The sequence below is a fragment of the Siniperca chuatsi genome, linkage group LG22 (genome assembly GCF_020085105.1).
Source record: "Siniperca chuatsi isolate FFG_IHB_CAS linkage group LG22, ASM2008510v1, whole genome shotgun sequence".
Taxonomy (NCBI): domain Eukaryota; kingdom Metazoa; phylum Chordata; class Actinopteri; order Centrarchiformes; family Sinipercidae; genus Siniperca; species Siniperca chuatsi.
The window spans coordinates 21774510-21788461 of record NC_058063.1 but is presented as its reverse complement, the minus strand read 5'-3'; the positions used below and the strand labels follow the sequence as shown (position 1 = coordinate 21788461).

Genomic DNA, 13952 nt, shown 5'->3' with positions numbered 1-13952 from the left:
CAGCGATGCACAGTGGCTGGCAGCCCTGAGAAAGGACCACAGCAACCTCCCTGAACAGAATCCAGTCACCATCACAGCGGCAGACATCCAAGAAAGAGTCTCAGGTATGAAGAACTGGACAGCACCGGGCCCTGACAGGATCCACACCTACTGGCTAAAGAAGCTCACTGCACTCCATGAGCGCCTAGCAGCACAAATGAACCAGCTGCTAAGAGATGGGACGCACCCTGAATGGCTTACCGAAGGGCGCACAATCCTGATCCTGAAGGATCCCGCAAAGGGTACAGTCCCATCCAACTATCGGCCAATAACCTGTCTCTCCACAACATGGAAGCTCATGTCAGGCATCATCGCGGCTAAGATAAGTGGACACATGGATCAATACATGAGCAAAGCACAGAAGGGCATTGGCAGAGGAACCAGAGGAGCCAAACACCAACTCCTGGTTGACAGAACAGTCACCCAAGACTGCAGAGCCCGACACACCAACCTGTGCACTGCCTGGATTGATTATGACAATCTTTAGCTCTGACATTGGGATGTCATTCGGGCTTGAGAAGTGCAGTCGAATGGTGACAAAGAGAGGGAAGGTAGTCCACACAGAAGGGGTCTCACTCCCAGAAGGAACAATAGCAGACATTGAGGATGGTTACAAGTACCTTGGAATACCACAGGCAAATGGCAACCTCGAAGAGGCAACAAGGAAGACGGCAACGGCCAAATACCTCCAACGAGTAAGGCAAGTCCTAAGAAGTCAGCTCAATGGCAAGAACAAAGCCCAGGCAATAAACAGCTACGCCCTGCCAGTGATCAGATACCCTGCGGGAATAATAAGATGGCCAAAGGAGGAGATACAGACCACAGACGTTAAGACGGAAAGCTCCTCACCATGCATGGAGGGTTCCATCCCAAATCCAGCACCCTGAGACTGTACGCTAGCCGTAAGGAAGGCGGCCGTGGACTAGTGAGTGTGAGAGCCACTATCCAGGATGAAACATCCAAGATCCACAAGTACATCCAAGATAAGGCCCCAACAGATGACGTGCTCAGGGAATGTCTCAGGCAATGGAGAACAGAGGAAGACGTGCTGGAGGAAGGACCATCATGGGAGGACAAACCCCTACATGGGATGTACCACCGGAACATAACTGAAGTGGCTGATATCAAGAAGCCCCACCAATGGCTAGAGCGGTCTGGATTGAAGGACAGCACAGAGGCACTCATCATGGCTGCACAGGAGCAGGCCCTGAGCACAAGACCCAAGGTGTAGGCTGTGCAAAGAGGCCCCTGAGACAATCCAGCACATAACTGCAGGGTGTAAGATGCTGGCAGGAAAAGCATACATGGAGCGCCATAACCAAGTAGCTGGCATAGTGTACAGGAACATCTGCACTGAGTATGGACTGGAAACCCCGAGGTCAAAGTGGGAAACACCTCCAAAGGTGGTAGAGAATGACCGAGCCAAGATCCTGTGGGACTTCCAGATCCAGACTGACAGAATGGTAATGGCGAACCAGCCTGACATCGTGGTGGTTGACAAACAGCAGAGGAAAGCCGTTGTGGTTGATGTGGCGATACCAAGCGATGGCAACATCAGGAAAAAGGAACATGAGAAACTAGACAAGTACCAAGGGCTAAGAGAAGAGCTGGAGAAGGCCTGGAAGGTGAAGGCGACAGTGGTGCCCGTGGTCATCGGAGCACTCGGGGCAGTGACCCCCAAACTGGAGGAGTGGCTACAGCAGATCCCTGGAAGAACACCAGACATCTCGGTCCAGAAGAGTGCAGTACTGGGAACAGCGAAGATACTGCGCAGAACCCTCAAGCTCCCAGGCCTCTGGTAGAGGACCCGAGCTCGAAGGAAGACTCCACCCGTGGAGAGTGAAGGAGATAGATAGATAGATAGATAGATAGATAGATAGATAGATAGATAGATAGATAGATAGATAGATAGATAGATATAAAAACTTTGTCCTTCACCCTCCGCGGGTGGTCTCATCCTTCGAGCTCGGGTCCTCTACCAGAGGCCTGGGAGGGTGAAGGACAAAGTTTTTATATCTATCTATCTATCTATCTATCTATCTATCTATCTATCTATCTATCTATCTATCTATCTCCTTCACTCTCCACGGGTGGAGTCTTCCTTCGAGCTCGGGTCCTCTACCAGAGGCCTGGGAGCTTGAGGGTTCTGCACAGTATCTTTGCTGTTCCTAGTACTGCACTTTTCTGGACTGAGATGTCTGGTGTTCTTCCAGGTATCTGCTGTAGCCACTCCTCCAGTTTGGGGGTCACTGTCCCGAGTGCTCCGATGACCCCGGGCACCACTGTCGCCTTCACCTTCCAAGCCTTCTCCAGCTCTTCTCTGAGCCCTTGGTACTTCTCTAGTTTCTCATGTTCCTTTTTCCTGATGTTGCCATCATCATCATCATTTGGTATTGCCACGTCAACCACAATGGCTTTCCTCTGCTGTTCGTCCACCACCACGATGTCTGGTTGGTTCGCCATTACCATTCTGTCAGTCTGTATTTGGATGTCCCACGGGATCTTGGCTCGGTCATTCTCTATCACCTTTGGAGGTGTTTCCCACTTTGACCTCGGGGCTTCCAGTCCATACTCCGTGCAGATGTTCCTGTACACTATGCCAGCCACTTGGTTATGGCGCTCCATGTATGCTTTCCCTGCCTTCCTTACGGCTAGCGTATAGTCTCAGGGTGCTGGATTTGGGGTGGAACCCTCCATGCATGGTGAGGAGCTTTCGCGTCTTAACGTCTGTGGTCTGTATCTATTCCTTTGGCCACCTTATTATTCCCACAGGGTATCTGATCACTGGCAGGGCGTAGCTGTTTATTGCCTGGGACTTGTTCTTGCCATTGAGCTGACTTCTTAGGACTCGCCTTACTCGTTGGAGGTATTTGGCCGTTGCTGTTTTCCTTTTTACCTCTTCAAGATTGCCATTTGCCTGTGGTATTCCAAGTATTCCAACTTGTAATCATCCTCAATGTCTGCTATTGTTCCTTCTGGGAGTGAGACCCCTTCTGTGTGGACTACCTTCCCTCTCTTTGTCACCATTCGACTGCACTTCTCAAGCCCGAATGACATCCCAATGTCAGAGCTGTAGATCCTGGTGGTGTGGATCAGTGAGTCGATGTCCCGCTCGCTCTTAGCGTATAGCTTGATGTCATCCATGTAGAGGAGGTGACTGATGGTGGCCCCATTCCTGAGTCGGTATCCATAGCCAGTCTTGTTGATTATTTGGCTGAGGGGGTTCAGACCAATGCAGAACAGCAGTGGGGACAGAGAATCTCCTTGGTATATGCCACATTTGATGGACACTTGTGCAAGTGGCTTGCCATTTGCCTCAAGGGTGGATTTCCACAACCTCATCGAGTTTGCAATGAAGTCTCTTAGAGTCCTGTTGATGTTGTACATCTCCAAGCATTCAGTGATCCATGTGTGTGTGTGGCATTGAGTCATATGCTTTCTTGTAATCAATCCAGGCAGTGCACAGGTTGGTGTGTCGGGCTCTGCAGTCTTGGGCGACTGTTCTGTCAACCAGGAGTTGGTGTTTGGCTCCTCTGGTTTCTTTGCCGATGCCCTTCTGTGCTTTGCTCATGTATTGATCCATGTGCCCACTTATCTTAGCCGCGATGATGCCTGACATGAGCTTCCATGTTGTGGAGAGACAGGTTATTGGCCGATAGTTGGATGGGACTGTACGCTTTGAGGAATCCTTTGGAATACTATTTGGAAACCGTATCAATCATGCACCAGCATCATTCACAGTCTGACCACATTCACTGGTAACTTGTGTTTAACACTGATCAAAGTGTATAGGACATCCCTCAGCTTCACACCTTCTACTAATCAGACAGTTGGTGGCGGTAACATGCCACGAAATGTAGTAATGCACCAGCAAATAACTTTGCAAATGTTGTAAAGGAAGCAAATTCAGACAACACGTTTGTTACGGCTCAAAGATGCCAACTATGCATATACAGTGGTGTGAAAAAGTTTTTGCCCCCTTCCTGATTTCTTATTTTTTTGCATGTTTGTCACACTTAAATGTTTCAGATCATCAAACTAATTTAAATATTAGTCAAAGATAACACAAGTAAACACAAAATGCAGTTTTTAAATGAAGGTTGTTATTATTAAGGGAAAACCAAACCTACATGGCCCTGTGTGAAAAAGTGATTGCCCCCTAAACCTAATAACTGGTTGGGCCACCCTTAGCAGCAATAACTGCAATCAAGCGTTTGCGATAACTTGCAATGAGTCTTTTACAACGCTGTGGAGGAATTTTGGCCCACTCATCTTTGCAGAATTGTTGTAATTCAGGCACATTTGGAGGGTTTTCGAGCATGAACTGCCTTTTTAAGGTCATGCCACAGCATCTCAATAGGATTCAGGTCAGGACTTTGACTAGGACACTCCATAGTCTTCATTTTGTTCTTCTTCAGCCATTCAGAGACCCCACAACAACATCCAAAGACCTGCAGGCCTCACTTGCCTCAGTTAAGGTCAGTGTTCATGACTCCACCATAAGAAAGAGACTGGGCAAAAATGGCCTGCATGGCAGAGCTCCAAGACGAAAACTACTGCTGAGCGAAAAGAACATTAAGGCTCGTCTCATTTTTGCCAGAAAACATCTTGATGATCCTCAAGATTTTTGGGAAAATACTCTGTGGACTGACGAGACAAAAGTTTAACTTTTTGGAAGGTGTGTGTCCCGTTACATCTGGCATAAAAGTAACACCGCATTTCAGAAAAAGAACATCATACCAACAGTAAAATATGGTGGTGGCAGTGTGATGGTCTGGGGCTGTTTCTTTGCCCAGTCTCTTTCGCACAATGCATATTTGTAAGAAAACTTCGGAGAACAGTATATTTGAATCTATTATTTATTTAAAATCAATGGCCCGTTGATATAAAAATACAAAAGTGCAGAAACATTTGGCCATATAAGTACCCTCCAGTAAAACATTACATATTCATACATTTATAATAATATAATGTCAAAAAAGACTTCAATGCTCAAACAATTTTAGTAGCTTTAGTTAAAGGGGATGATAAAATAATTGATACAAAAAATACATTTGGATGAAGTATTGACTTTTTACACGGATGTTTAAAGGTGCACTCCACCGATTTAGTGTTGCACTTTCATAATGTTGGGGGGGAGGGGGCGGGGACATCATCATGGTTATTTTTTCAAATTTAAGAAAGCCCCCCCAGACCCACAGAAGAGATTATAACTGTTTTCACTAGATGTGTAACTGTAAAAAAAAAAAATCACGGTTCGGTGTACCTCGTTTTTTTAGGTCACAGTTCAGTATGTTTTCGGTACAGCAGAGAAAACAAAAAATATTTTGAAAACAATATTTTCTAATTTATTTATTTTAACAGTGGCTCTTTGGCCATAATTCTTACTGTAACAGTTAAGGCACTCAAATAATGGCATATTGTCAAAGAAGTGATGACGAGGGCCGGCTCTGTAGCCCTGGGCGTCCATCTATCAGAGCTGAACTCAACTGCCGGTCGAGTTGATAATTCTTGCACAACTGCAGCCTGCGCTCATTTATGCAGGGCAGCACAACGGGCTGACTAAAATGGACATGTTAAGGCACACTGTAGCGGGCTTAAGCACTTATACACCATATGCTTAAATCCTTCTCTACGGCCGAGTACGGTCACATACGCGCAGTGATAAACACTCTATAGCATTAGCTGTTGCTTTGGCAACATCACTGAACCTGCAGTGAGAGGCTGCCCGAACGCTGTGGGGAGAAGGACTCTCCTTCCAGTCTGTTCTCGTTTCGCTAATCGACACATTCGGGTGATGCCGTCGTGAATGAGCATGTTTCCATGTTTCCGCAGACATACAGTAGACGACTTGAGCTGAACAGTGTTGGCATTCGGTTTTTTTACTAATCTTTCTTCATTTTCAGTGTAACTAACAGGGAAACCGCAATGCTCCCATACAGTGGATCTAAATGTCATGGAGGATCCTCCAGCTCAGGTCTCTCTTGTGTGTCTCTGCTTTCGGAGGCAGCGTCACTTCATGAGCTTGGCTAACAGGTCTAACCCGAGTAGCATGCTACAGCTGACAACAGCTGCCACTCCCGCCCCAGAATTTCTGTTCAGCGTGTGCAAGTACATAGACATAAATAGACTATTGTGACAGCAACTGTTTGGGTCACAGGGCGTACCGAACCGAGGAAGTTGCATACCGAACCGGACGAACGCACAGACCATTAAACCCCTAATTTTGACAGGCTGAGTAGTACTAGTTAACTAAACTACATGTGTAAGATCAGTGGAGTGCCCTTTTTAAAAAGTAACATTCACATATCTTTTCTTTATACAATTTCACATTGCATCGTCTTCATTTCCTGAGCTTTTGTAAAGTTTTAGGCCCACTGGAGTGTTTTTCTAAAGGTACTTTTGGCAGGTAGTCAAAGAACAGCCAGAGACTGGACTTTAATACCACAGATGTTCCCGCTTCACCCGTTGCTCTCATCTGGAGCGTTCAACGGAGCATTCAACTCATTCGCATCCGGAGCCACGTTTTGGTTGTTTTCTTGTCTTTCTGTGAGAAGATAAGGTGAGAGCTGTTTAGAAGGCAGGTAATGAAATCCCAAAAAAATTCAAGGCAAACTGTTTCGTTATCAATCGCACATCAGTCTTCTTCGAGGTCAAACCTGTTCTAGTTTTGATCCTGGGTTCAAAGACCAGTGTGCCGTTAATACATGTTGGTTTTTAATTATGTAAATAAAGCTTTTATCATTTATTTTTTGATTTAACAGAGTGTTTTGCATTTGGGGAGATTCCCTCCATTAAGTACATCATTTAGCCAAACTCATTCTTCTGTCTCATTTTGAGTATTTTATTTACATGACATTTAACGTGAGAGCAAATGGTGACAGTGCAGGCAGAAGAACGTTCTGTGCAGTGCTGGCTGACGCAGGTTTTCATCCTCGATGATTCGATGAATCAACCGAGAGAGTTTATCGCCCATCCAAGCACTGCAAGTGCTCCAACTGTGCGTCACATTGTGTGTGAGAAATACATTTTAAATTTTCCAAAATAGCTCCTCCCAGTTTGCAACTCATTTACTGTGATGTCGGTGATCTGTGAAGCATTTTTAAAACCTTTTTGTGTTTATCGTTTTTAACTTAAACTATCATTTCCTGCACTGGAGAGACAATATTCGATTGGATTCTATTAAATAAAATGGAACTTTATGCAGCAGAATTTAGTTATTTCCTCATTTCATACCCCAGTAATCATCTTGCAAATCCTCCGAATAATCTTGTGACCCCCCTGTAGGGGTCGCCACCCCCAGGTTAGTTTTATAGCTCCTCCATGGCCTCAAATTTCCTCCCAGCTCACTGGAAATGTTTAGTAACCCAACTGTAAACTACATTTAGGTTCACATTTTGAGACCAAATATTTCATTGTATTTCAACAAGTAGACAAGCTGTCCCATTTTAAAGGTTATACTAAATGAAGGGAAATGCACCTTCTTTTGGCCAAATATGGAGAACACAACTGGTAGATGTGTTCAGGATGTGGGTGGATGTGAGTGATGAGATGCAGTTTGAGTTTCAAAGCATCAACCGTGAGATGGGGGTACATTTAGTGATGTGGGCGCACTATTGGGCACTGAAATCAAACCAGGAAGTGCATCTCTAAAGACGTAACACCAGCTGAAAATAATGTTTTTGCTGACTTCCACTGGTTAAAGTTTTCACCTTGCAGCAGTGATGAAGAGTTATCTTCCTCAGGCAGAACACTGATTCTGCAAAAACCTGGATAACATTCAATTATGGGTTTTTATGTAAATGTTTTGGGGTTTTTACATTTTTATTTCAACAACATCCACACATGGCAACTATGGTGTAGTTGAGGTATTGTTGAGGTTATGTAACTAAGACTTGAAACGAGTGAAAGGCACAATGACATGTACACCACAGTGAACCTAAGTTCTACGGTTTCTGCATTGGTGCCTGATGTATTCTGTTCACTGACCACAACTGTCAGTGATATTGTTTGAGGTGCAACAAAATTTCAACCAAAACTTGGTGCTGAGTGTCTCTTTGACAGGAAATTTAACAGGTTAAGTATAATAATAAAAAAGTAGAGAAATGTATGACTTACGGCACAGCCACAACACCACAGCAATGCCAATGCCAATGACACTGCCAGTGACATATGTATTGTGATCACCACCTGAAAGAATAAGGAGATGTTAATGTTAGCGCTTTACTGCACACTTCCAATATTACATTGATCTGTTCATCCATCCAGTTTCTATACCAGCTGCTCCCTTGCAGGGGGCTGCAGCCCGGCCCTGCAGGCTTTTGGTGAGAGGAAGGGAAGCAAGAAAACATGCCTTTTGTCGATCGGGCTGAGCATACAGAGGTATAGTTGTGCGGTATGACATTCTATAACATTCGGTGCGCTCATCGGTATGTATGGCTGCCCATAGGTGAACTGTGATGTCAGCAGTAACTCAGAAATCTTACATTAATGTTTAGTTAAGTATTTTGTTTCTACATCCCTTTTAAAGTTTTCCAGTGCCAAGTAACATCATCTGCCCTTTATATGGGCCGGCACGCCAAATATATTGAAGTCTTTCAGTCAGTTTTAGAAATGTTTGAAATTATAGTGTTTCCATTAGTGTAATTCTTGCATACGTTACACACAAACGGAACCAGCAGAATATAAAGTATTTAAATGTAGGCCTGCATGTGACCGATACAGTGTGGGAATAAAAGCTGTACTTCGGCACAGTGGTGCTTTGAGCTAAATGCTAACATCAGCATGCTAACATGTGTTGAGCACTAAACACAAAGTTCAGCTGAGGATGATGGGATGTCATGAGTTTTTGCAGGGATTTGGTCAGAAACCAAAGTATTAGACAAATTTAAATTTAAACCTGATGATGGCGCTAGTCTAAGTTAGTAATTTTTTAACCAAACATCTCTTGATTCAGATTCATTACATTTGGCTTTCTTAAGGAATTGTGACCAAGATACATTGTCAGTACTCTCTGGTGGACAAACTATAGTGACACTGTTACTAACCTCAAGCCTAGTTCTAACAGTTGTTGGGTTTCTTGGTGCTGCATGAAGCCATTGCACTTTTGTTGCTGTGACTAAAGCTAATTTCCTTTCATCAACAATAAAGATTTACCTTATCTTGTTCAAAAGTTACTGCCAGTATAACACATCATGAACTCATCTGTCATCTCAGACCACTCTGATAAAGGTACAACTGTCCTCCTGAACAAACTCAACCCCCCCAGCAGAAGCTGCTTCAACACCTTAAAGAGTTTCTTGTAGGAATGAAGGACGAATGACAGGAGGATTTATATCTGCATATATCTGCTCCAGATATTTACTTACCGCCATTGTCAGTCGGATTTCCTGGGCTCCTATTCTCTTTTGGATCTGTTGAAAAATCTGTGTTTAAGAGTTAAAATACTTTTAACACGTTACAAATAAATCACATTTTCACACATGTACTGGGTTAGCTGGACTCACCAAGACTAATGTTGCATTTCCTACCCTGACGAGAGTTTTTGTTGCTGTGACTAAAGCTAATTTCCTTTGATGGACAATAAAGATTTACCTTATCTTGTTCAAAAGTGATCAGACTGAAACGTTTATCTTATTTAAAGACCAACCTCAGTTCATGTGTAACTTTAATAAATGGCCACACAATAGGTCCCAATTTTATACAAAATTCAAGGTGTGTTTTAAGCTCTACAAACTAAAGAGGAGGCGTTAAAAAATGTTCAGAGCAGATCAGTTTTTTTTCTCACAGGGAGAAACGTTCATATTCGTCTGAGAAACCAACAGTAGCAGTGCGTTTGCTGTCATGGCATCCAGACTATGAATTACTCCTGTGTTTAATTTCAGCTAAAAACACAATTCGCTGTAGGTTCATAACTGCAAGCGAGCCCTTTCACATCGTCACATCGTCATTTGAAACACTGTTATTGTAAAAATATCAATTCTAGCTGCTTTAAATTAAAGACAAGCAAACTGTTAAAGAATAAGAACAAATCACGGCAAGGGCATCATCAATAGCATGCCTTTGAGATGAAATGTGTTTTGAGATGACGTTTTAAAACGCTGATCTGACCTTCAGAGGGAGACTGTTCTATAATGTACAAGGCAGGAGAGCAAAAGCTCGTCACCACAAGTCTTAAACTCTGAACTAATTAGAGGAATTCAATCCTTATTTTGACAGGAAGCCAGTATAACACATCATGAACTCATCTGTCATCTCAGACCACTCTGATAAAGGTACAACTGTCCTCCTGAACAAACTCAACCCCCCCAGCAGAAGCTGCTTCAACACCTTAAACAGTTTCTTGTAGGAATGAAGGACGAATGACAGGAGGATTTATATCTGCATATATCTGCTCCAGATATTTACTTACCGCCATCAATCTGATTTCCTTTGGTGCTATTCTCTTCTGGATCTGTTGAAAAATTGTGTTTAAGAGTTAAAATACTTTTAACACGTTACAAATAATTCACATTTTCACATATGTACTGGGTTAGCTGGACTCACCAAGACTAATGTTGCATTTCCTACCCTGACGAGAGTTTTTGTTGCTGTGACTAAAGCTAATTTCCTTTGATGGACAATAAAGATTTAACTTATCTTGTTCAAAAGTGATCAGACTGAAACGTTTATCTTATTTAAAGACCAACCTCAGTTCATGTGTAACTTTAATAAATGGCCACACAATAGGTCCCAATTTTATACAAAATTCAAGGTGTGTTTTAAGCACTACAAACTAAAGAGGAGGCGTTAAAAAATGTTCAGAGCAGATCAGTTTTTTTTTCTCACAGGGAGAAACGTTCATATTCGTCTGAGAAACAAGATATTGTGTATTTTTCTGTCCACGAACAAATACGACTGAATCTGAATAACTGCCACACAGTTTCCAGCTTCGGTTTCTCTCGAATGGATCCATTCATTGCAGTAAAATGTGTCGTTTATGTGCATATCACTGGAACAAGGTCTCTGGGAATTTCAACACAAAGGTGTTCACAGGTGTTTTCAACTGCATGTGTCGAGCAATTAAAGTACACTGTACTACTTACCAATGATGAGATCAATACTGCAGGAGATTTTCTGTGATCCCGTTCCAACAGTGCAGGTGTATGTTCCAGCATCGGCTGTCATTAATGATGATATTTTCACTGCAAATTTCCCTTTGCTTAGATTCCAACTGTCGACAAGAAACGCTCTGTCTTTGAACTGTGGTGCCTGATCATCAGAAGAATGAACTCTATCTCTGTAAACAAGGACAAAGTCGGACTTGAACATCAATTTAAATAGTCCAGCCGTCACATCACGTTCAGGATCAACGTGGCACTCCAAAATGACGTCCTCTCCAACAGCTGATTCAACCCGGCTCTTTGGGCAACGTAGCTGCCCAATAACTGTAAGGAGAAACAAGATGAAGCCTTTATCTAGTAATCTAAAACACACAGGCTGGATACATTCTTTCTTCCATTTATCACGGCAAAGTGTTTTGTTTCCTTTTCTTGGCCACTTATAGGGACAGGGAAACGAGCTGGAGTCGTGTTCGTGTCCACCTGATGAATGTGAATCCAGCGTCGACTCTGTTTTTAGCTCTGCTTTGCTTATGCGTAGACTGGGAATGGATAGCAACCAAATCATCTGTACCAATTATTCTGAACAGTCACAGTCACTGTACAGTGGAAACACAGCGTCTGAGTAAACGGTTGGGATTTATTGTTTGACACTTTAAACTACAGAAGCGTATTGCATTTACCAAAGAAAAAATCTAGAGACCCTTTCTCACAGTTAGGACTTAAAACACGGTTATTACAGTCTCCTGTCACCTGATTTCTTTCAACTATTCGTCTTTTAACACACTAAAACTTCTGCTATACCTCAGTGTGCTTTAACATGTATAGGCCTCATGTATATGAAGTCATCTATTACAGAACCCATTCGATATGTATTCCTTTTCATTACTTGGATTTGTTTAGAAATTCCCAGAGACACGTTGCTGTCCTGCCTTTAGCTGTATGTCTATTCCTGTAAACTGTTTATGGAACTTAAAGCAACTCAGAACTAGGGCCGCAAGTGACGATTATTTTCATTGTCGATTAATCTGTCGATCATTTTCTCGATTAACCGATTAGTTGTTGGGTCCATGAAATGTCTGCCTGATTAACAGAAGAAACAGATCCATATCTGTGAAGAAGGACAAATTTGGACTTGAACTTCAATTTAAATTGTTCAGGCGTCACATCACGTTCAGGATCAACGTGGTACTCAAAAGTGACGTCCTCTCTGACAGCTGCTTCAACCTTTGGGCAAATTAACTGCCCCTTATCTGTAAGGAGCAACATGATCTAAATCTTAAACACAAACAGGGTTGACGTATATTTTAAGAAGTCAAAATGCATCCCTCCATTTATCGCGGCAAAGTGTTTTGTTTAAAACTGTTTCCTTTTCTTGGCCACTTATCGGGACAGACGGAAGGAGCTGGAAACAGAACGCTGATCATCAGCTTTTACGTTGATGTGGGGAAGTTGTTAGAAAAACTCATCTAGCAGATTTGCGCAGCATTAGCTTTATTTGGAGTAGATTTGCGAATGGATAGTAGGGACTAACTCTACCAAATCATCTCTACCAGTTGCCAGGTGTGTGTTTCCTGTTTTTAAAAAAGTGGCCTGGTTTAATGAAGAGAAGAGTGAAAGAGCGAGACATGGTGGATACCTGACCTGAGGATCTTTAACACCTGACTGCTTAAAGATTTAACAGTTTCTTGTAGGACTGAAGGACGACTGACAGGAGGAGTTACATCTTGTACATTACAGGTTACAGTAAAGACAGCACTTTCTTTTACTTAACGTTATCCTTTTTTCTGTGTCTCGGTTCCTCCTCTGTGTTTGTGGGAAAGAAAATGACCAGAAAATTGATTAAATAAATAATTATGACTTAATACTCGATGCTGAGCCGTAATTCTGTGGCCACCCATCAGCTTCTGGGACCTGATTAGGAATTTCAGCTCCGTCACTCCAAATCATACCTAATTGCTTTGCAGGCTGTCCATGAAGCGTCCTGTACTGGTTTAGCTGCTCCTGGACGAACAGATCAGAGAGCTCTCTGTCTGATCAATCTCAGTGACTTTAGATGCGCATTGCTGACATACTAATGAGAATCCCACCTACATTACTCAGTGACACTGAAATATCCCAGTGTTTCAAACTAAGGAGGAAGTAAAAGTTGGTATCTTGCTGCTCCAGTTTTTAGTCATCACTCATCACATGAACAGTTTGGATTAGGCTACAGTGTCTCAGGCCAAAGCTTTGTCTCTAAAACGATGAAACTGCACAGGTGACCTGAAATGTGGGTGTTATGTCACGAGGAGTAAGGTGTTGGCTAACCTGTGTTCATGGCTCAAACGATATTTTAACATCAAACAACGTTAGGCAAAAGTGTCCCTAAAGAGCGAAAGATGGAGGACATCAGGTCTTTTTTTAAGTGTAAGAAACAACGTTCCTACTATCAATGTTTTTTATTTAAAGCTGAGAAAACATTGTCTTTGACATCAGCAAATGTGCAGCCTAAATGCCATCCCTCCTCCTCATCCCCCTTTTCAAGCCTGCATCAGTAAGTTATTATTGTCTGGGTCGTTATAACATGGACATAATGTGTATGACAAAAAGGCCACAGCATGCCCAACTGATTAGTTTGTTTGTGAATGCTAACCATCTTTAGGCTTCATCAGCTGTGTGTAATAAAATGCTAACGTCTTTAAATCTTAAACATGTCAAATGACAAAAAATGTCCCCACTAATGTTAAAACCGAACCAAAGCAGGCCTTTGCCCGGGAAGAATATCTGGCTCTTAATTCACCAGCTAGTCTCCACAGTAATGATATAACAAAA

The 13952-nt window shown here is 42.8% G+C and overlaps 1 protein-coding gene across 7 annotated transcripts in view; it reads right to left on the bottom strand.

Annotated features, from left to right (window-relative positions):
• LOC122870284 (butyrophilin subfamily 3 member A2-like) overlaps nt 1-13952 on the bottom strand; it is a 34520-nt gene that overhangs the window by 9288 nt on the left and 11280 nt on the right. For 2 of the 7 annotated variants that reach the window (XM_044184418.1, XM_044184414.1), the window contains exon 6: nt 4885-6586. The exons of 1 other annotated variant lie outside the window; for it this stretch is intronic. In XM_044184418.1, the coding sequence (XP_044040353.1) occupies nt 6501-6586 (86 nt within the window). In that variant the 3' untranslated portion in view covers nt 4885-6500. Of the gene's footprint in view, nt 1-4884; nt 6587-8157; nt 8230-9407; nt 9465-10450; nt 10493-11123; nt 11466-13952 lie in introns of those variants that run through there. 4 more of the 7 variants (XM_044184417.1, XM_044184420.1, XM_044184422.1 and 1 more) reach the window with 4 other exon arrangements.